Genomic DNA, 22,686 nt, shown 5'->3' with positions numbered 1-22,686 from the left:
ATCAAAACCATTCCTGTCAATCCTAAAGAATACCTAGGGCTTTATTTGAGATTCTACAAAGGTTCTATGCACTATGATTACTTTCCAGAAACCTACAGCCTCCAGATAGGTTCCTAGGCTAAATAAATCCTGAAACCCAGAGAGGCCAGCCTCTCTAGAATATCAACTAGTTTCAACCCCCTATCCCATATTATCAACAGCCTTTCCAACATGAAAAAATTAGAATGGGTATAGCCCAAATATCCCTAAAGATTGAGAAAAAGATCAAAGGAGAAGGTGGAGTTAGAGAAGATGAGTTTAACAAATAAGTATGACTGCTGAATCATTATATTGATATTTCTTTTAGTCTCCAGTGCTTTGGAGTGGCTAGAAGGAAAAACCTGAAATTGTAGAACTGTAACCCCTACCAAACTCTGAAATCTGTTTTATAACTAATTGTCTCAGTGTGCTTTGAAATTTATTCCTTTTTTGTATAATGTCGTTTTTCACAATTAAAAAAAAAAAGTCACACAGAAAACAAGTTCTAGCTCCAAGTATAACAACAAACAAACACCAGTAACAACAAAAATGCAAAGGTTATATGATACAGATAAGTATGCTGAGGAAACAGAGTAACATAATGGCTTCAGGGAAAATTATTTGATCATTTTCTCCTTGTTGCTATCTTTTCTCTAATACTGAAAAGGACAAGGATACCACAAATACTTTCATACTGAAGCTTAGGAGGGAATGTCCTTAAGTTATCTGAAAAGTGATAAGGGTGTGTAATGTTTTCTTTTGCCTAAGACAATTACAAACACCCCAAAGCTTGGTGTGTTGAAGAAAAATGTGATAATTTAGGGCAAATGCTTATTTGTGTCTATCTAATGAGATCTTTTAATTGTAGGAAAAAAATCAAATTCAGAATTAGAAAATAAACTGATTACTCAAACTAGAGACAATTCACCCAATTTTATTAAATTAAATTAGAAGCTCCTAAAAATTTGTTCTCATATAAAAAATAAAAACTTGCAATATACAATTCATTTTACCTTCTTGCTCTTCAAATTCTACTTGAATTTTAGTGAATAGGGCTTCCAGTTTCTTTTGTTGGGCCTCTGCATATTTTGCTGCCTCCTTTTCTTCTGCTCTTTCATCACGAAATATGTATAATCCGCATGATGTCTTCTCCATCCACTGTAATGATGTTTTAGACAAAAATACATGATAGGAAAAGAACATTCAAATCACTTTTCTCAAAAGAAAGAAGAACACATCATACCTGTGTAGGGTATGCTCTTTGAATAATTACATCAACACAGCCAGCATTTCCTCCATTGCTGAAAAGGGATGACAAGCGTAGAGGAAAAGGTGTAGGATCAGGAAAGAATCCAAGTTTGGCAAACCAACAAGCAGGCCGAGTACTGTTAGCGGAAATCTAGACAAATGGATGAACAAATTGATCTGGAAGATAAATATACTCTCAATTCTATTATAGATTTCATAACATTTTCATTCTTTTAGGGCTACATTAAAAATATTCACTTTTAAAAGTGCACAAAGGGTTGCATAAATGCTCAGCTGCCATGCAGGAGATCTGGGTTCAATTTCAGGCTCAAGCCTCCAATCTCCTCCCCTCAAAAAGTCACATGAAAATAAGTAGTAAAGTGGTAAGAAGAAAAATCGTACAAAAGTGAAATATTTTCAAAATATATTACTTATCAAAAATTAATGTTTAATTGCCATAAAGCCTTAACATTATTCAAATATCTTTACTGAAAAAGATAAAGGAAATTTCAATTTAAACATGATGGATTAAAATGTATTTTATTTATCTAGGCTCTCTCAAAAAACCTGTAAGGACAAAGAGACCTGGAGAGAAGAGGATAGTACAACAATGTCACCCAAATTTTGGAAGCTAAAGATTTACTGGACAAATGGTAAATGACAAAGCAATTTGGAGAATGACTATACCTAATAAGAATGGCAGACATTTCTAGAGCGCTTACCATACACCTGGCCTGGTGCTAAGTGCTTTACATATACTAACATTTGATTCTCCTAACAACTCTTAAGCCTTTTTATCCCCATTTTACAGAGGATGAAAGTGAAGAGCAAAGGAAATCACAAAACCTGCCCAAGATTACTCAATCAGCAAACTGTTGTAGGGAGCCAACATGAAGCAAAATAATTTATGGTAAACACTCAGGAATTGGAGGCAACGGGTACCTCTGAAGGCAGGAGCCTGAGGAGTGGCTGGAAATAGGAGGAATGGTAGAAACTCTGAATAAGGGTGGGTAGACTCCAGATCTCCTTTCCCATCCCAAGCAGCCAGGTGGATGCCTGCCCGTCATTCTAAAAAGATCCTAAGGAACTTATTTTCTGAAATTCCTGGAGTGCCACATGGCTCACAGATTCTGGAATATCAGGCAGTTAGAGCTAGGAGTGAGATGCTATATTAAAAACAAAATGAGATTAAAGTCTCACTTTGATGAAGGATGGCAGCATAAGACTTCCCCAGGAAAGTTTCCCTGTGAAAACAACTAAATAAAAGGGCACATTCCACATGCTTGGAACCCTGGAGGAGGATAAAGGCTGGAAGAAGACTCCATAAACGCTGAATCATATAAAGAAAAAAAAAAAAAAACAACTACCAAAAAAGGTAGGATGTCTGCGACTGGGACCGGCTAGTCTGACCCCAGTCCCCACTCCCACATGGTCCCATATGGTTTGCCACCTAGCAGCAGCACTCCAGCTGGGCACCCCTTGGCATGGCCGCTGACCACAGAACCGTTCACTGCAGCGACTCCGAGCCCCTGGCACATTCAGGCATGTGGACCCAAGGCCACAAAGGCCCAGGGTGGGGACGTAGCTGTCAAGTGCACACATCAAAGGAGCCTCCAGGAAACAGGGAACCAGAGCAACTTCTGGTTGAACTGCCAGCAAGCAGAACACACATCGGAACTGGCCTCTAATTGTTGGTGCATGTAAAGGAAAAGAAGGGTGTCTTTGAACGCTGACCCCACCTGGCTCCCTGGGGCAGTATACCCCCCAGGGTAATGTAGAGATTACTGGAAGCAGAAAAACCACATGGCAGAAAGGGGGAACTGAACCACTTTAAGGTATAGCAAACTGAGGACTGAAAGCTGTAGTAAAAAGACAGTTCTGAGTATGGGAGAACAGTTGACTAAATTGTAGCCAGAACAGCCAAGGACTCCCAAGAGGAACAGAGGAAAGGAAACTTTTTCTGTAGATGAAATAGCTGTACATAACAGAGTAACCTTAAAAGTTGCAACACATACCCAGGGTAAGAAACAGGTGCAGAAGACCTGAAAAAATCTCAACTGTTAAAATCGGGCTGCTCTAAAGGTTCAGTGTAAGTATTAATGCCAATGGGACTCAGCATCAAAGGATTGAGAAAATCTTCTCGACTGAAAGGAGGAAGAGAGAAATGAGACAAAATAGTCAGTGGCTGAAAGACTTCAAAGGGTCGAGAGGTTAACCTGGAAGTTATCTTTACACATTATATAGATATCCCCTTTTAAGTTTAAGGTATATTAGAGTGGCTAGAGGAAAGTGCCTGAAACTGCAGAGCTGTGTTTCAGTAGCCATGTTTCTTTAAGATGATTGTATAATGATAGAGCTTTTGTAAAGTGACTGTGTGATTGTGAAAACCTTGTTCTGATCCTCCTTTTATATATGGTATGGACAGATGAGTAAAAAATATGGATCAAAAATAAATAAATAATAGGGGGAACAAATGTTAAAATAAATTGGGTAGAGGGAAATACTAGTGGTCAATGAGAGGGAGGGGTAAGGAGTATGGTATGTATGAATTTTTCTTTTTATTTCTTTTTCTGGAGTGAGGTAAATGTTCTGAGAAATGATCATGGTGATGAATATACAACTATGTGATGATACTGTGAGCCACTGACTGCACAACAAATACAGAATGTTCATGTGGTATGTTGATTAGTTTTATTAATAAGAATAAAAAAAAAAGACAACGCCAATCCTGCTCACACTTACAAAAAATTGAAGAGGAGGCAATACTTACCAACATATTCTGTGACAATAGCATTACCCTAATATCAAAGCCAGATAAAGATATCACAAGAAAGGAAAATTAGATACTGATCAGATTCACACCTCCATGAATATTTGGATCAATGAATATAGATGTAAAAATCCTTTAAAAATACCAGCAAACCAATTCCAGCAGCACATTAAAATAATTATACACCACAATCAAGAGGGATTTATTCCAGTTATGCACGGGTGGCTCAGCATAAGAAAGTCAAGTAATGTAATACCCCACGTATGACAAAATCCAGCACCCCTTACTGATAAAAGCACTCAGAAAACTAGGATAGAAGGAAATGTCCTTAATACAATAAAGGGTATATATGAGAAACCCACAGCTAACATCAAACTCAGTGGTGACTGAAAGTTTTCCTCCTAAGATCAGGAGCAAGACAAGGATGCCCACTGTTATTCAACATTGCACTGAAGTTCGAGCCAGAGTGATCAGGCAAGAAAAAGAAATAACGGCATCTGAACAGAAGAGAGAGAAATAAAATTCTTGTTTGCAGATGACGTGGTTCTGTATGGAGACAATTCTGAAAAATCCACAGTGAAGCCAGGAGAGCCGATAAATGAACTCAGCAAATTGGTGGGATCAAGATAACCTATGCAAAAATCAGTGGTGTTTCTATACACTAGTACTGAACACTCCAAAGAAGAAATCAAGAAAAAAACTCCATTTACAATAGTGACTAAAAGGTCAAGTATCTAGGACTAAATTTAACCAAGGATGTAAAGGACGTGTACATGGAAAATTATAAAACACTGCTGAAAGAAAATTAAAAAGGTCTAAATAAACGTATAACCTCCAGGGGGTTCCTAGGCCAGAAAAGTTCTGAAACCTAGAAGGGCCTGCCTCTCCAAGAATGTCAATCAATTCCATCCCCCTATCCTAGATTGCTGACACCCCTTGTCCACATGAGAAAGTTAGAATGGGTATAGCTCAAAGACTCCTATACATTGGGAGTAAGATCAAAGGAGAAAGAGAAGTTATAACAGAGAAGATAGATTTAACAAACGAGTATGACTGCTGAATCACTATAATGCTATTTCTTTTTGTTTCCAGTATTTTGGAGCAGCTATAAGGAAAAACCTGAAAATGTGGAATGGTTACTCATATGGAACTTTGAAATCTCTTCTGTAACTACTTGTTGAGTTGTGCTTTGAAAATTATTGTGGTTTTTTTTGGTGTTTGTGTCTTATATTTCACAGTAAAAATGTTTTAAGAAGGGGGGAAAAAGGCCTAAATAAATGGAAGAACATTCTTGTGTTCAAGGACTGAAAAACTAAATATTGTTATGTCAATTCTACCCAGAGCGATATACAGATTCAACACAATTCTAATTAAAACTCCAAGAGAAAAAATAAATACCCAACAGAATTTTTCACAGAAATGGAAAAAACAATCATTAAATTCATATAGAATGGTAAGTGGCTCCGAACTTGCCAAAACTATCTTGGAAAAGAAAACAACTGGAGGACTCACAAGTCCTGATTTTATTACAAAGTTACAGTAATGAAACAGTGTGGTGCTGGCATAAGAACAGACATATAGATCAACGGATTCAAACTGAGAATTAAAAAATAAACCCTCATTCCTTTGGCCAAGTGATCTTTGACAAAGGTGCTTGCTGGGTTAAGAACAGTCTTTTCAACAAATGGTGCTTGTAGATAGAATTGGATCTCCATTTGCAAGATTGATGATAGACTCCTACACCTCATATCATGTTAAAAAAAAAATTAACTCAAAATGGATCAAAGACCTAAGCATAAGAACCCAAAGCATAAAACTTCTAAAAGAAAACACACAGAAGCATTTTCAAGGCCCTTTTGTTGTTGGTGATTTCTTACACTTAATACCAAAAGCACAAGGAACAAAAGAAAAAAAAGACCAAAATCAAGAGACAAAACATGTGCATCAAAGGACTTGATCAAAAGTAAAAAGACAACCTACAGAATGGGAGAAAATATTTAGAAGCAATATAAGCTGATAAAGGCTTAATATCCAGAATTCATAAAGGACTTCTACAACTCAACAAAAAGACATATGACCTACTTAAAAAATGGGAAGAAGACTTGCATAGACATTTTTCCAAAGAAGATATACCAATGGCTAAAAAGCACATGAAAAGTTGCTCAATGTCATTGGCCATCACGGAAATGCAAACTAAAACCACAATGAGATACCATCTCACACATACTAGAAAGGCTACTATGAAAAAAGCGGAAAACAACAAGTGTTGGAAGGGATGGGGAGAATTAGGATCACTCATTCGTTTCCGGTAGGAATGTAAAATGGTGTAGCCAATGTGGAAAATAGTATGGTGGTTCCTCAGAAAGTTAAATTTAGATGACCATATGACCCAGAAATCCTACTTCTAGGTAAATACCCCAAAGAACTGAAAGCAAGGGCTAGAATAGACATTTGCACAATGATGTTCATAATGGCATTATGCAGAATTGTCAAAGGTAGAACCCAGGTGTCCACTAACTGATAAATGGATAAACAAAATATGGTACATACATACAAACAGAATATTTGGAATGAAGTTCTGATGCATGCTACAACATGGATGAACCTTGAAGACATGTTGAGTGAAATAAGCTAGACACAAAGATACTACTACTGTAAGATCTCACACGAAATAAGCAAAATAAGCATATTTATGAATTCAGAAACTAGAATACAGGTTTCCAGAGGCCAGGTAGGATATAGAAATGGGGAGTTAATGTTCAACCGGTATGGAGTTTCTGTTTGGGGTGATGGAAAAGTTTTAGCAATTGACAATGTGCACAGAGGCACAACTTTGCATATGTAATTAATATCCCTGAATAGTACAATCAAAAAGGGAAAAAACAAATTTTTGGTGGTATTTAAGTTATCCCACACACCCACACCGACAAACTATACAACAATCTGAACAGTGAGCTAATGCTAACAGCATAATTATAATAACATTGTTTCACAACTTGTAACAAAGGTATCACTCTAACACAAAATGTTAATAATAGGGAAAATTGTGCATTTGAGAGGAGGATATATTGGAACTTTGATTTCCTGCATGATTTTTCTGTAAACCTACAACTGCTAATGAAAAAAAACGAATTGAAAATCCTTAGGCTTAAAATGAGTCTCATTATTTTCCTTATTTTTCTCAGCTTTAGAACAGTCAATAATATTTGAGGTTTTTCTATTGAAAAAGTCAAATCCCTGACTTATTAACATGCCAGCTGAACAACCCTGTCTCATAACGCTTCTAAGCAGCTCAGTAGTATTCCACTTTTGAAGAGGAAAGAACAGCCAAGGATCAGCAGTTTAAGAGTTTTCAACAAGAGAAACCAAAACAAACAGAAGAAGATCTCAAAGAAAAAAAACACAAGGAGCAGAAGAAAACAAAAAGAAAAAAAAATTCAAAGAGGAGTGAAAGATACTGTATCTATGAAATAAGAATTGGATGTAATAAAAAAGAAACAGAGAATAAAAACAATTAAAAATCAATCAACCAAATATAAACTTAATGACAAATAAAATCTCTTTATATTAAAAATATGTGATTTATAAAATGCTTTTCTGAATTAGATGCAGAACACAACAGAAATAAATTCTCCACAAGGATATCACAGAAGTGAATCTGAATTTGCAATATTATTAGTAACTACTGGTAGCAATATTGCAGACTATTTAACAGGACAAGGTCTGTGTACGTTAAAATTCAGAGATGAAAGGTCCATATTATTACTATATATTTGCAAAGCACTGTAATCTAATTCTTTAATCAAAACGGAATAGTGATTCAATGGAGTAGACTGATAAACTGCATTTTAGTTCAAGAAACATCTTTGACTCTCAAAACAGCACAAAAGTTTTTTTGACTATGTGAGGAACTTGCTTTTGAACTAAAATCATCAGAATGGTTTCAAGAAATGCAGCATCCTTAAATTATGCATAAGTGAACTTAAAACTTGAGATAAAAATGCTCTAGAATATAAGTGAATCAGTGGCTAATTTTTCCAAAGAGTATACACTATTACAATTTACCTTTAACATAAGAGATTCTGGGGCTTCAAGAGGTGAACAGGCATCAGGAGAGCCCACCAATTCTGCTCCATGCATAATTATTTTCTGACCCACGGCCAGTCTACCATTCTTTAAGAGTGCCATGAGGGGAGGATCTAACTGGGTCTTAACAGCATACCATCCATCTGTAAGTTCAATATTGGCCACTGTTTTGGTATCCATACTACCAGTTTTACTGCTAGAGGGTTCAGATAAATTTGTGTTCAGTGAAATTACTTCAGAAACACAGAGAACAAGTGTTTTTGCAGCTGTGTCATCTCTTTCCATTATCTTTTTTATAGCAGATCTTTGGCTTCTATCAATTTCCACATCATATCTAAAAATAAACAGAAATGCATATTTAGCAATTATGAATCTAGAATTATGAATCTATTCTCTGAATAAGTGAGAATAAAAATTAAATACACTTAATAACAGGTACATGGGGACCCTGTATTTTATGCATAATTTTTCTGTAAACCCACAATTTCTCTAAGATTAAATATCTTTATCAAATAAATACTGAAACAGAAGGAAATCTAAAATTCAGTAGCTAGCAATATTTTAAATTTTGTATTGTTAAAATATGAATTAAATAGAAAAACAAGAAAATAGCAAAAATGTTATATCAGTGATCCCCAAGTAGTAGATGAAGTGGGTAATACACAGTCCTCGTATGCCAAGCGGTTAAGGAGGGGGTGACAAGGATGACAAGAGAGGCATGAATGTGTGTCCTCTCCAAAGTGGGGGCTTGGAGGTGACAAGAGGACGGCTATAAAAGACAAGTGGCAGCAGAGGATGGCAGTTGTCAGTGACCCTGGCTTGTGGACGACCACACACAGACATCACAGGCTGTGTGTATATGATGCAGTGTAATGCTTTAAACTTGCCTGTATTTCAGCTGAAGAAGCACCCTTTCTGGGCTCAGGCATCTATTAGCAAATTCTTTAGGAAAGGCAAATTCCATAGCTGCCAGTTTCCATATAATCCATCTGTAGTGATTATAGACCCACGATCTAGAAATAAGCTTTGGATCCACACCAGGGGTGTCACACAGAGCCCTGAACAAATAAGGATAGATTAATATAACGAAAACCACCTAAGATGATACTAAATTAAACTATAAATATTCTCTACAAAAATCTACAATGTACAAGTCCATTCAACACTAAGTTTTTATGAGTGAACATAACTATAAATTTAGAAAATGATTTAACATGTATCAAAATATTATGCTAATAAGATTTTTACTTATTAGTCAACACAAATGTTTCAACTCATTTATTTGTTACTGGAAAATGAGATCCTTAATTTAAAATAATTATATTTTAGACTCTTTTTTATTATAGAGACTTTTAGAAATCACTCCTAATAGTTTCCTTTCCTACTCCTGGTGTTCTCCTTGATATCTTCCCCTTTTTTCTCAAATCTTGAACTCTTCTTTCCCCATTGTCACTCTTAACATTAGTAAGAGAGAAGCTGCTTCTCTTTTATTAATGCTAAGAGTGACAATGGAGAAAGAAGAGTTCAAGATTTGGGAGAAAAGGGGAAGATACCTGTATGTTTAATAATATCAAACTGTCCAAAACTGCTTTCTCTTCCACCTTTGGTCTTGTCAATTCTCAGTAAGTGCTACCCTTCCAATTCCTAAGGTTAAAAACTTTGGAGTCATTTTTACTCTCCTCTTTTACATCACACTTAATTCTTCAGCAAATTCTCATGGTGTCACCTTCAAGACATATCCAGGATCCAAATGCTTTTCACCAATTTCACTGCCACCTCCCTGGTCCAAGCAACCTTTCTCACCTGGATCACTCCAATAGTCTCCTTAGTGGTCTGATTATATCCTTGCTCTTCCCTACAGACTAACCTCAACAAGGAGACAGTGGTGCTTTTACAGATGAAGTCAGATCATGTCACCTTTCTGCTTTGAAACTTTGAATGGTTTCCATCTCCAGTAAGGTAAAAAGCAAGGTTCTTACAAAGGTCTCTATCTCTCTCTCTCTACCTCATCTCTCACGACGTTTGTCTTTGCCCAGTCTACTCCAACTGCACTATCTTCTTTGCTATTCCTCAAATACCTCAAGCAGGTTCCAATCTTAGCAAGTGGATGCTCTCCACAAACAGTGCTAGACTCACTTCTTTTCCCTCCTTCAAGTCACTGATCAAATGTCACCTACTACTGAAGTCTGATGATTTACTCTATTTAAAAAACTGTACTTCTCCCTACTTCTTTTCCAGCTTTATCTTCATAGTACTTAACACCCTCCAATACACTATATAATTTACTTGTTTTCTGTCCCCTACCCAAATTGTATGATTACCTAGGGCAGGGATTATTTTTTATTTGTTTTGCTATTGCTCAAAAAAAGGTTGTTGATTGAGATGGTATAATCTAGGAATGCCTAGAGTGTATAACAATAGTGAAATGTACAATGTACAAATTTTAAAAAATGTTTTTGCATGAGGAAGAATAAAGGAATGTCATTATTGCAAGGTGCTGAAAAAAAAAGTTGTTGAGCGAGCTAAAAAACAATTAGTAAGCGTTTACTAGTTTTAATACTCAGACCTTATGAATTTAGCCTGCCTGACTGTAAGTAATCACTCAACCTTTATATTATGCAATCTGTTTAAAAGAAAATAATACAATTGTTTACTTTTTCTATTAGAATCAATAGCAGATATTTGTTGTGTGAGCTATCTGTAAGATGTAACAGCATTTCTGTTATAATATTCCCCAAACATATAAAAGACCTCTAATTTAAGAAGAAGAAAAAAAAGATCTACAAAGGGAGAAATGCTTAGCTTGTGCAAAATTTATATTCTGGGTAGAACATTCCCTAATTTAACATGTATGGTCTTAGTTGAACACCCTAAGTACATGGAATCTTGAATAGATTGATGTTTTGTCCAGGTTAATGTGATGCCTGATATATCCCAGAGTAATTTGGGCAGTGAATAAAAAGCATTTGCAAAGTCCCTTTGGGGAACTGGGGAGAAAGGAGGAAATATTCAACTTCCCCATAAGGGTAATTTCTGATATTCTCACAAGCAGTGGGGACAACCAAATCAATAGGTTGAGCTCTCGATCTTGGGGTTCGGATTCCTGCAAAGAATACGTAAATCCTACTTAAAATTATGCCTAAATAGTCACTGTCAGAGACTTCTTTTGTTGCTCAGATTGGCCTCTCTCTCTCACTCAGCCAAATCCACAGGTGAACTCACTGTCCTCTCCCCTACAGGGGACATGACTTCCAGGGGTGCAAATCTCCCTGGCAACAGAACAGAACATTCCTGGACAGAACTCCTGGGATGAGTTGGGACCCAGCATCATGGGACTGAGAAAGTCTTCTTGACCAAAAGGGGGAAAAGAGAAATGAGACAAAAGAAAGTGTCAGTGGCTGAGAGATTTCAAACAGAGTTGACAGGTTATCCTGGTGGTTGTTCTTATGCATTATACAGATATCCCTTTTTAGTTTATGGACTATTGGAGTTGCTGGAGGGAAGTACCCGAATCTGTTGAGCTGTGTTTGTTCCAGTAGCCCTGATTCTTAAAGACGATTGTATAATGATATAACTTTTACAATGTGACTATGAAAACTGCGTCTGATGCTCCTTTTATCCACGTATGAACAGATGTGTAAAAAAATATAGATAAAAAAAATAATAGGGGGGATAAGGGATAAAATAAATTAGGTAGATTGAAATACTAGTGGTCAGTGAGAGGGAGGAGGAAAGGGTATGGAATGTATGAGTTTTTTTCTTTTTCTGGAGTGATGCAAATGTTCTAAAAAATGATCTTAGCGATAAATATACAACTATGTGACGATATTATGAGCAAATGACTGTATGCCATGTATGGACTATACGTTTGTAAAGATTTGTAAATAAAAATATTAAAAAAAATTGTTTAGCACTTTCCCACATTTTGGAAAGATGTATAGAGATTTTTAAAAATATGAGCACTAAAAAAACAGGTTACCATCTCTTGCCAATGGCATGAGGTAATACAAGCCTGATAGCAAAAATTCTAAATTATGCTTGTGTAGACATTTGTGGTAGATTGATTTATGTACCCAATTTAGAATGGCTCTTAATATGCAATTCTGTGGGTGTCAACCCACTGCAAATAGGGCTGCTGAAAGATGTTATTTTTATAAGAGGTGGCCCAACTGAATGAGTTTTAACCTGGATCACTGGAGGCCTTAGAAAGAGAAGTCAGAAGTCAAAGGAGCCCAGAAGTGAAGAGGAGAGGACACATGGCCATGTGATGACCAGAAGTAGAGATAGAAGACCAGGAATCCCAAGGACTGTGAGCAGCTGCTACCAGAATGTCACAGACTTTGGGAAGAAAGTACTTTGTTCAGAGCTTTGACATATCAATTTTGGATTTCTCCTAGCCTCAAAAATGTGAGCCAATAAATTCCCATTGTTTAAGTAATCCCACTGTGTGTTATCATAGCAGCCTGGTAAATTAAGAATCAGAAATTACATAGTTGATGTCTTATGAAAATAAAATTCCTAGTTATTTTGTATGACTAATATTTAAATATTTCAGCTAAACTTTTAGAGTTTATATTTTATATCTATTAAAATATACAAAGAAAAAGAATATTATGACATAACGTGTGTGTATGCATATTTATCATGAGGTCAATTCAAATTTAATGTTCCTTACCAGTCTTTATTTTATAAATGCCCAAGAAATATGACTCACTTTAAGAAAACTTAATTCATTTAATCCCAGGACAAACCATAATTCTGTTTTTTAAAACAGAATGCTTCCTAAAGCACAATGCATTTAAAGTGATTCAACGCATCAACATATGGAAGGAGAAGAAACTTGCGGGGCAGGAGGAATGGCGGAATATATTAAAGTTCACATAAAATCTTTTTTTTTAAATATAGTACCTATAAAATTCTTCTTTCCCAGCCTTTCCATCATTGGAGGGTATGAGCCATCCACCATCAGCCAACTGAATACCCTGTCCAGTCCATAAAACTTCCTTACCAAAATAATCCTGGGTGTGAAACTGAAAAGACTCTGCATTTTTGCTGTTAATTTTTATACAGTGTTTAGAAACACCATACATATACAGCTGCACAAAATAAAGGAAAGAAAAATTTGATAATGAATGAAAACCAGTACCAAACAAAATGAACATTTCACAGGATGAATACAATATAAAAAAACTAAATTTAACAAAATTTTCATTTCAATATTAAATCACTATAAAAATTACATTTATTAGAAGCTAAAGATTTTAATATAAATGATTCATACATTCAAGAATCTGCTGAACCTTTTTCATTCCACTTTAGTGTATAATGCCTACTGCCATATCTGCCATAGGAAGTCATTGTGAGGACAAAAGAATAAATTTATGTTTAAAGAAATCTCTAAGTTCAAAACTTTAGAAAGGACAGAGAACAATTCAAGTTTCTCAGGGAACCTGATGTCAGGGGGTCAGATGTCTACCAAGGCTTGGCCTACTTCCAAGAGGCTTTCACCACAGCATGCTTAATCCAAGTAGCTTTTCTTTTGTTCAGAGCTTGACTTTGGAGTCAGACTCTGGCTTTGGAATCTTGGCCCGTCCACATACTGTACCTCGGGGAAGTTTTTTAACCCTCTCTGTGCTTCAGTCTTATCTGTAAAATGATGTATAAGTTAAGGGCGACTTTCCTTTGGAGTGGCTGTGAGGATTAAGTGAGATATAACTAATGGATGTAAAGAAGATTGCTAAGCACTCAAAAAATCCTTGACAAATGTTATTAATATAATCAATATAATTTTCACCTCTTCATTGCCTAAAATTCTACCTATATAAGTACCAAGTTGATAAGAATCCTCCTTTAAAACTATAAATAGCTCTTAGGAGCTCCAGGGCTATGAGTTATTCACATTTTAAATTCAATCAGACTACTTTCCTTTAACACCTAGCTGAGAGCACTTGCAGTAATAAAATAAGTAAGATTTGATAGTGGAAGAGAAATAGTAATTTTTTAAAAATATATTTTTATTGAGAAATATCTACACATGCAAAGTTCAACCACATTATATAATCAATGGCTCACATCATCACATGATTGTGTATTTTTCACCATGAACATTTTTAGAACAGAAAAATAGTAATTTTGAAGCAGAGATCACTGTGGTTGGATAAGGCCTAGCAGAGGAGAGTCACTAGTGGCTGATTAGAAAGCCCAACTATTTCATTCATCCATTTCTGCATTTGTTCATTCTCTGATCAAAATGATATGGAAATACTAGCAAATAAATTAAAATTACACTTTGTTTTACATAAAAGATGTAAGCATTGTAGACAAAAGCATACCTGTTTATGAGAACATGCAGCAGGAACCTGGCCTGAAACTGCTGCTTTCAGAGATATTCTAGGCAGAGTGGATGTTTTTGCAAGATACAGGCTGCCTGGCTGTGGACAAATATGTTGTGTTTGTTTCTTTTTAATTCGCATATCCTGTGTATCTCTGGCATTCTGAAGATTTGTAATAAAATCTATTAAAGAATAAACAATTAGGAAACAAATTGATTATAAAATTTGTAAAGCACACCCTGTTTTAAAAAATTATACATATTAATTTGTAGTAATTTAAAGTGTACAGAAAAATTAGTCCTCTTTTTAAGTCTTCAGGGATGAAAAAGTTTCAACTTGTAAAAACGTATAAAGAACAGAAATATATTTATACTTGTATCTTAAATTTGGAATAAAATTAGTAGCCTGATAAAAAAAGATATCCAGTATAGATTGTATGTTCCACAAGTTATTTTTTAAAAGAAAACATTAGAAAAACACATATTCATTTGGAATTAGAAAAATCTAAAGCATTAAAAAGATTTTGAAATCATTAATCATCACAAAAGAGCTGAAAAACTCTGAGCATTTTCTAATATCTAAGAAGGCAAAAAAGTATCATACAAATTGTCAGAAAATACCTAAAGGTTCTTCTCCACATTTTGTGAAAATTATAGGTGCTGCTTGACTGGAATTATCTCTGTTAAACTGAGGAATTTCATCACCATTAATATTATTCTCACCATCACCAGAGCCATGTTCAGCCATATTTTTTTGTGTTTGTTTGTTTTTCTCTAAATTTATATTCCCGCTAATACATTGTTCATCTCTTTGGAAATGTGATTTAGTTTTAAAAGGCGGGACAAAGACTTTGGTCTGTTTGCCAGTAATGGATTGTCTCATTTTTTCATTTCCTGCGGCAGGAACTTTAGAAAATGGCAGCTGTAAAACTGGTAAATTGCTTGAAGATTTTTCCAAAGTCAGACATTCAAAAAAATGAGATTTAGACAGAAATTCTTGATTAGGTGAGGTAAAATTCGGACTCTGTATTTCTTGCCGTTCTTTAGTTGTGCTACAATGGGAAGAAAATATTTAGGTTTGATTATTCACCTGTAAATGTACACATATAAATGTTTTTGAAATATGCATTTTTTTTTTGCAGACTCTTAGTTGCTACATGGTGATCCTATTCTAGTAACTGTTTCTCATTTGTGGTTACCACTGCAAACCAACATCACACATTTCAAGTCTATCACTGTATTTGCACGCCCTTACTCCCTAGCCTCTGTACCACCTACTTCATACATTAGAAAAGAGTCCATCAGAGAAACGAAAACCAAGGCTCCGTTCCTCGAAAGACTGAGCTATGACAGCTTAATACCTTCTTAGCACCTTGTTACAGTAGGAGCGTGATCATTACTTTCAATAATTATTGAAGATAGTGATGGTCAACCCCTGGACTTGATGTAGATTCAAGTCATGGAAGGAGCTCAGAGGCCTAGCTGAGCATCCCCTTCTACCCATGAGGAAAATAACTGAGTGCTGAACTGGGATTAGAACTCTGGTCTTATGAATCATGGTCTCGAAGTTCTCCCACTATAAAGAGCAAATTGTCCCCAGTCTTTGGCTGCTGACCTTTGACCCAAGGGTGTTTCGTGGTAGCTATCAAAATTTAAGTCTATCAAAAAAGGTGCACGTACTGATGGCTCGACCAACAAAAACATGTACCATATAAGAGGGACAATACAGTATTCACTGTACAGACGCCTAAGACCCAGTATAAGTGAGCAAAGCAAGGTGCATATTTCTACCTAGTCATTTATATATGTTCTGCATAGTCATTTATATATGCTAAGTATATATATTTGTACATAAATGCATAGGAAAAGGACTCAGAAGAACACATGCAGTATTTAACAGTGGTTATCCCAGGGATGTAGAAAAGTGAAGGGAAACCTTCATGTTTTACTGTATGCATTTCTGTTTTGTTTGGATCTTTTAAAGCAAGAAACTATTCACGTATCCTTTGTAATTTTTTTAATTAAAAATTTAAATAAAAAAAAAATTGATCTAACAACTCAGTCTCCCCAGTAACCCCACTCTACCACTTGTTACTCCACCTGTCCTTTCTCTTTCTTCCACCCCTTTATACCCTTTTTCAAGTGTTCCTTTCATTTAGCCTGAAAGCCTTCCCTGCCCTTCAAACACTTTTTCTTTCAGCATGATCTCCCACTCAAGCTAACACTATTACTTATACTTCATGGTCAATATTGAATGAGTATACTAGACTTTTTACTTGCTCAATTTCTGCTCATTCAACTCACTTCTTCCAAGACTCTACAGAAATTGTTTTTAATAAGGTCACAAAGACCTCCCAAATGTCAAAAAAAAAATTCCTATGTAAATTCGTTCTACTTGATCTCTCTGATAGTTGTGACAGCTTTCTCCTTAAAATTTTCAGTTTTCACCTCTAATTTCTACATCACCACTGCCCCTCTCCCTCTATTTCTTCTGGTTTCTTTGTTGACTTTTCCTTTTCTTGATTCTTAGAAATATTCGTGTTTCCAAAGTTGGATTTATTCCCTAGACACTTTCCCTAGCTGATGTAATTCATTTACATGGCTTAAATTATCTAACAATAAAAATATTAATTTATGTTCTCATATCATATTTCCCTAGTTGTTATTCCTACAGTTTAAATTGTATACAGCATAACATCCCCACCTTGATGTTCCACGCTCACAGCAAATGCAACGTCCAACGCTAAATCCATCACCTTCCCCAACACACATGCTCTTCCTAAGATTTGATATGTTGTTGAAAATCCCCATTCTTTCTTTTACCAAAGTTTTAACTGTGGAAATTGAAGTCACTCTAGAATTCATTAAACATCCATTTACCTATTCATAAAATATTTACTGAGTTCCTACTCAGTATCAGGCCTTGTCTCGGCTGGGGAATTTAGTGATGAACTAAATAAAATCAGAGAGTTTACATTTCATTAGAGAGAAAGAGATTAAATATGCCGCTTGGTATTAAATGCTATGGAGAAAATTAAAGGATAACATGGGGAGTAGGAAGTATCCAGAATTAAGAAGAATGCTATTTAACACAGAGCGGTAAGGAAGATACTATTGACAGGTGACATTTGTAGAGACCTAAAGGAAGAGAGGAGGAAAGCCAAACAGGTATCTGAGGCAAGAGTGTTGTACGCAGACTGAACATTATGAGTCAAGGCCTAGACACAAGTGTATCTGCAGCAGAGTGAGCAGGGGGAAAGTAGTGGGTGAGACTGAAAAGGCAGCAAAGGTGGGACATTCGACTTTTACTCTGAGGTGGGAAGCCATGAAATAGTTTTGAGTAAAGAAATGACTTATGTTTAGAATGATACCTCTGGCTTCTTTTTTGAGATTTCACTGTTTGTAAGGGCTGGGGGGTGGGAGGCAAAGTCAGAAGAAGGGAGACTAGCTCTATTGAAATAATCCATATAAGAGATAATGGTGGCTTGAATCAGAATGCCAGAGACGGAAGCAGTAAGAAGTGATTGAAGTTTGGAAATATTGTGAAAGCAGAATTCATAAATTTTTATTAAGATGGGGAAGACTACAGGAAGAACAGATTGTGGTGCGAGACAACAGCTTTGGAGATGCTAAGTTTGAGATGCCTATTAATTACTAAAATAAAATGTCAAGTAGGTAGCTTAATGAAAGAATATATTGTTTAGGGAAGAGTTTTGGACTAAGGATACTAATTTGGAGCAATCATCAAATAAGTGGTACATAAACCTATGAGATAGATGAAATCACTAGGGAGGAAGGGTGAGAAGAGAAGACATTTGGAGGGAATCCTGGAGGAATCTAACATTTAGAGATAGTGGAAGAACCTGCAAAGGAGAAAGAAAGATCAGCCAGAGGAAGAGAAATTAGACAAATGTCCCAGAAACCAGAGTAAAAAAAAGTATTAAAAAAGCAAGAGTGGCCAGATCAACAGTGTCAATGCTACTGAAAGGGTCAGGATATAAATCAAGAGCTGACAGACTTAGCCATGTGGACATAACTGGCACTCCTGATGGGCACCAGCTGTAGGGTCTGTCTGGAGCAGGTTTTGGAATGACTGGGTAGTGACAGAGCAAAGAAGCTGTGCAGAGACAATTCACATGAGCTGTGCTGTAAAGGGGAGTAAAGAAACAGGGCTGGAGAGATCAAGAGAGGTTTTTCTTTTTAAGATGGGAGATTTACAGCAACCACTTAATGCTGATGGGAAGACTCCAGCAGAGAGGAAAAAATAATAATGTAGCAGAGCGAGGCGAAAATTGCCAGACTGATTTCCTTGACTTCGCGAGAGAAGATGGACTCTAGTGTATAAGGATAATTGACCTTGAGTTTCAGAACTTCTTTTCATTGATCTTTCTTCACATCTGCTTTTAAATATTAAGAATACTATGAAGACAGGAGTTTGCTCGCAGGCCATGCTCAAAATGTCTATTTGAATCTAAGAAGAGATAGAGTGCCACTCTTGATTAATCACTATCTGGCCAAATCTACTTGAATTTATCTCCTGCTTATCCCCTGCTCTGGACTCTACTACCTTCTTATCAAGCTCCAAGTAACAGTTTCTCTCTTCTCTGGTCTATTTCTAAACCACAAATCAGCTTATGTTGTTTCTTTTAGAAACTACTTGCCAGAAATGACTCATACGAGACTTCCAACTTTTTTTGCTTCCTCTTAGTTACCCCTCCCACCCCAATTCTCCCATTAAGTCACACAACTTCTTTCTGTTGCTAGAATTTGGAATGTCTGTGTCAGCAAGCATTCTTTACATTTTTGTCTGAAACCTATTTCCTGTGAAGCTTTCTATCACATAATTAGCTGCCAATTTTACTGTGCTCTCACACACACATCAGTTTGTTAAAACTATTTCAGCATTTATATTATAATTCTTGTTTTCATGTGTGGCTCCCTGACTAGCAATCCAAGTTAGCCTTATTTATCTTTACACCCATTAGCACAACATATATTAATGCATAAAGCTATTTTCCTGTTTTATATGTATATATGTACATCTACGTAACATACAGAATATAAGTAACTAAGCATTGATTTCCTTTTTAATATTACCAATTTTTGATAAAAAGAAATGAAAACAAAAATCATCTAGCTTTCTTCATTCGAAGAAAGTATATTTGTGTATTTGTTCAAAAATATAACCCAGAAACAACGCAGGCCACAAAGATTCAGCAGGCAGAGTTCTCGGCTGCCATGCCAGAGACCCAGGTTCAATTCCTGGTGCCTGCCCATGCATTTAAAAAAATAATAAAATAAAATAAAGTGTATATATATATATATATATATATATATATATAAAACCCAGGAAAAAAATTCAATAACTTTTTTTTAAACAATGTCACAAGTGTTTATTTTTCAAAAGGGAACATTAAAACAATTCAGGTAAAATCTTTGGGTTTAAAATTTACCAATTAGAAAAGGTTTTGCAATTATTTTTGAAGTTTTAAATGTTTCCATTGAGATTACATCTAATATCTCTTAAGTAAACATCCTAGGTAACTGCTGCTTCTTGCCTTTTTCTACTGAAGCACCAGTGTGGAAAATGAGGATTTAGTACTATGTCAACAGCACCCCCATTCACTACACACACACACACCCTCTCTCTTGTTATCAGTATATTACTCCTAAGGTTTTGAGGCTTTTTAGTGTAAAATGGTTGGTTGTCATCTTTCCCCACTAACAGTTTTGGTTGCTTTCAATTGCATGCTTTCAAAAACGTAGCGACTATGGTCTTCTTTCTCCCTGTCCTTGGGGGAGAGAGTGCGCGTGTGTAAACATACATTAAAAACATAAGGTAGCTATTAATTTTAGAATTTTGGCATTTTAAAAACATACTATATTATGATAATTAAAATAAATTTAAGCTTGTCTTACCAAAAGGGTCCACAGGTAACTGGTTTTAAAGAAACGTGATGCATAAACAATCTTCTATCTTTTATTGTGCCTAGAAAAATTATTTTTCATTATGCATTAATGAAAATCTAATGGGAGATTTTATTTTCAATGCCCATTTATTATATGTTATTGTAAAATATTTATACAAAAAAGAAACTGACAATTATAAACTTTTAAATTTTCAATGAATATAATGAATACTCATTAAATGTTAATGAAGCCTTTAATTAGTCCATTAGTAGGGGAGTGGTTGAATAAACTATGATATATTAATACAGCCACATGATGTATACTATGCAAATGTAAAAAGGAATGAAGAAAATCTGTATATACTTATTCAGAGAAGTGATCTCCTGATACATTCTCAATTAAGTAAAAATTAACAACAAACAAGGTATAAAATGGTAGAGTATAATCCCTTTTGAGTAACTCAAAGCCAAATGAGAATACAGATATGCATATTTACTTATTTTTACAAAAAGAAATACTGGAAAGATAAACTGAAAACTATTAAAAATGGTTACCCATAGTGAGCAAAAGGTGGAGAGGTGGGGACTAGCATGGGGTATGGAGGGGATTGGAATGGAAACAAGACTTCTCCAAGAATACCTTTCCAGAGCTGTGAAGTATAAACTATGCAAAGGTTTACATATACAAAAATGAAATAAAATAAAAAAAATTAAAACTGAAAATAAACAGAAACAAATGAATCTGATCTAATTATCAAATTGGTAATCACATATAAAAGTATTTTAAGTGATATTTGAACAAAGTACTTCTACTGAATATCCTAATGATATCCTTAAGGACAAAACCAACTGCAGAGAACTTTTTAACTTCCCTTAATAGTTCTATTGTTAGTAAAAATGATATTGCAAATTTGAAACTATTACATATATACTATAGGAAAGTGGCTCTCAAAGGGTGATTGTGGAATCCCGGCAGGTATCCAAGACCTTTTATTGGATATAGGCTGCCCAAACTGTTTTAATAATACTAAGATTACTGCCTTTTTTCACTATGTTGACATATGCATTGCCAGTGCTTTTATAAAACACTTCTGCTGCAAACTTTAGTATGATGGTTTTCTCAAGGAAATGTACTCATATGACTGAGTTGTGAGCAGCATTAGCCACTTTTTTCACCAAAAATCATTATTAATTGAAAGGATAATCAACAAATTAGTTATTCAGACTTGGGTATTCTATAGACATTTTCCCAAAAATGAATGAAATGAACTTGCTACTATAAAAAAACAAGTGACAATATTTGTTTCCAGTGGTAAAATTCAAACTTTTAAGCAAAAATTAGAATTTTGGAAAATCTGTAACTGGCTCTGTAAGCCAGACAGCTTCTTAAAGACTTGTTTGATGAGATCAGTGGTGACATTAACAAGAATGACTGTTTGATATTATATTATTAAATATGTCAACACTTGGAAGATCTGCATAAATTGGTAAACTAATATTTTCTAAATAATCAATAGACACACAGAAACAATAACCAACATATAATGTTACAAATATTATAAAAATTTGTTTCAATTTTAATATGGTAAGTATCTACAGATATAATCCACAAAAAGAAATGTGTTTTTATTGGGTTGCCAATAATTTTTAGAGGTGTAAAGAGGCCAAAAACCCCCTGGAAGTGTGTGTGTGTGGGGAGGGTGGGCTCAATAGCAGATTTGAGTAGGCAGAAGAAATAATCAGCAAACTTGAAGTTAACGCAGGTGAAATTTCCCAGTCTGAATAGAAGACAAAAAAACAATTTAGGAAAATGAACAGGACCTGAGGGACCTGTGGGACACAATCAAATTTACCAGCATAAACATCATGGAAGTCCCAGGAGGAGAACAGGCAAAAAAATACCTGAAGAAACAATGACTGAAAACTTTCCAGATTTGATGAAAGACACGAATCTACATAACTCAAAGCTCAATGAACTCCAAACAAGATAAACTCAAATATATCCACTCTGAGACACATAGTCAAATAGTCAAAAGACAGATGAAAAGAGACTCTTAGAAAGCAGCAAGAGAATTCCATTTACATACAAGGGATCCTCAATGAGTTTAACAGCTGATTATCATTAGAAACCATGAAAGCCAAAAGGTAGTGAGATGACATATTTTAAGTGCTAAAGGCAAAAAACGCCAACCAAGGATTCCATACCCAATAAAACTATCTTTCAAAAAGGAAGAGAAATTAAGACATTTCCAGATAAATAAAACAAGAGAATTTGTTACTAGTAGACATTCTCTACAAGACATGCCAGAGGGGGTCTCTCAGGC

The 22,686-nt window shown here is 35.3% G+C and overlaps 1 protein-coding gene across 4 annotated transcripts in view; it reads right to left on the bottom strand.

Moving 5' to 3' along the window:
• The window catches only part of BRCA2 (BRCA2 DNA repair associated), a 91,339-nt gene that overhangs the window by 31,034 nt on the left and 37,619 nt on the right, over nucleotides 1-22,686 (bottom strand). For all 4 annotated transcript variants that reach the window (XM_077158987.1, XM_077158988.1, XM_077158989.1 and 1 more), the window contains 8 exons: nucleotides 20,373-20,442; nucleotides 15,075-15,505; nucleotides 14,455-14,636; nucleotides 13,031-13,218; nucleotides 9,010-9,180; nucleotides 8,102-8,456; nucleotides 1,262-1,417; nucleotides 1,032-1,176 (listed from right to left, as the gene is read on the bottom strand). In XM_077158987.1, coding sequence (XP_077015102.1) covers nucleotides 1,032-1,176; nucleotides 1,262-1,417; nucleotides 8,102-8,456; nucleotides 9,010-9,180; nucleotides 13,031-13,218; nucleotides 14,455-14,636; nucleotides 15,075-15,505; nucleotides 20,373-20,442 — 1,698 coding nt within the window. The remainder of the gene's footprint in view (nucleotides 1-1,031; nucleotides 1,177-1,261; nucleotides 1,418-8,101; nucleotides 8,457-9,009; nucleotides 9,181-13,030; nucleotides 13,219-14,454; nucleotides 14,637-15,074; nucleotides 15,506-20,372; nucleotides 20,443-22,686) is intronic.

This window comes from Tamandua tetradactyla, chromosome 4 (assembly GCF_023851605.1).
Source record: "Tamandua tetradactyla isolate mTamTet1 chromosome 4, mTamTet1.pri, whole genome shotgun sequence".
Classification (NCBI taxonomy): domain Eukaryota; kingdom Metazoa; phylum Chordata; class Mammalia; order Pilosa; family Myrmecophagidae; genus Tamandua; species Tamandua tetradactyla.
This window is presented reverse-complemented; position numbering and strand designations above follow the sequence as displayed.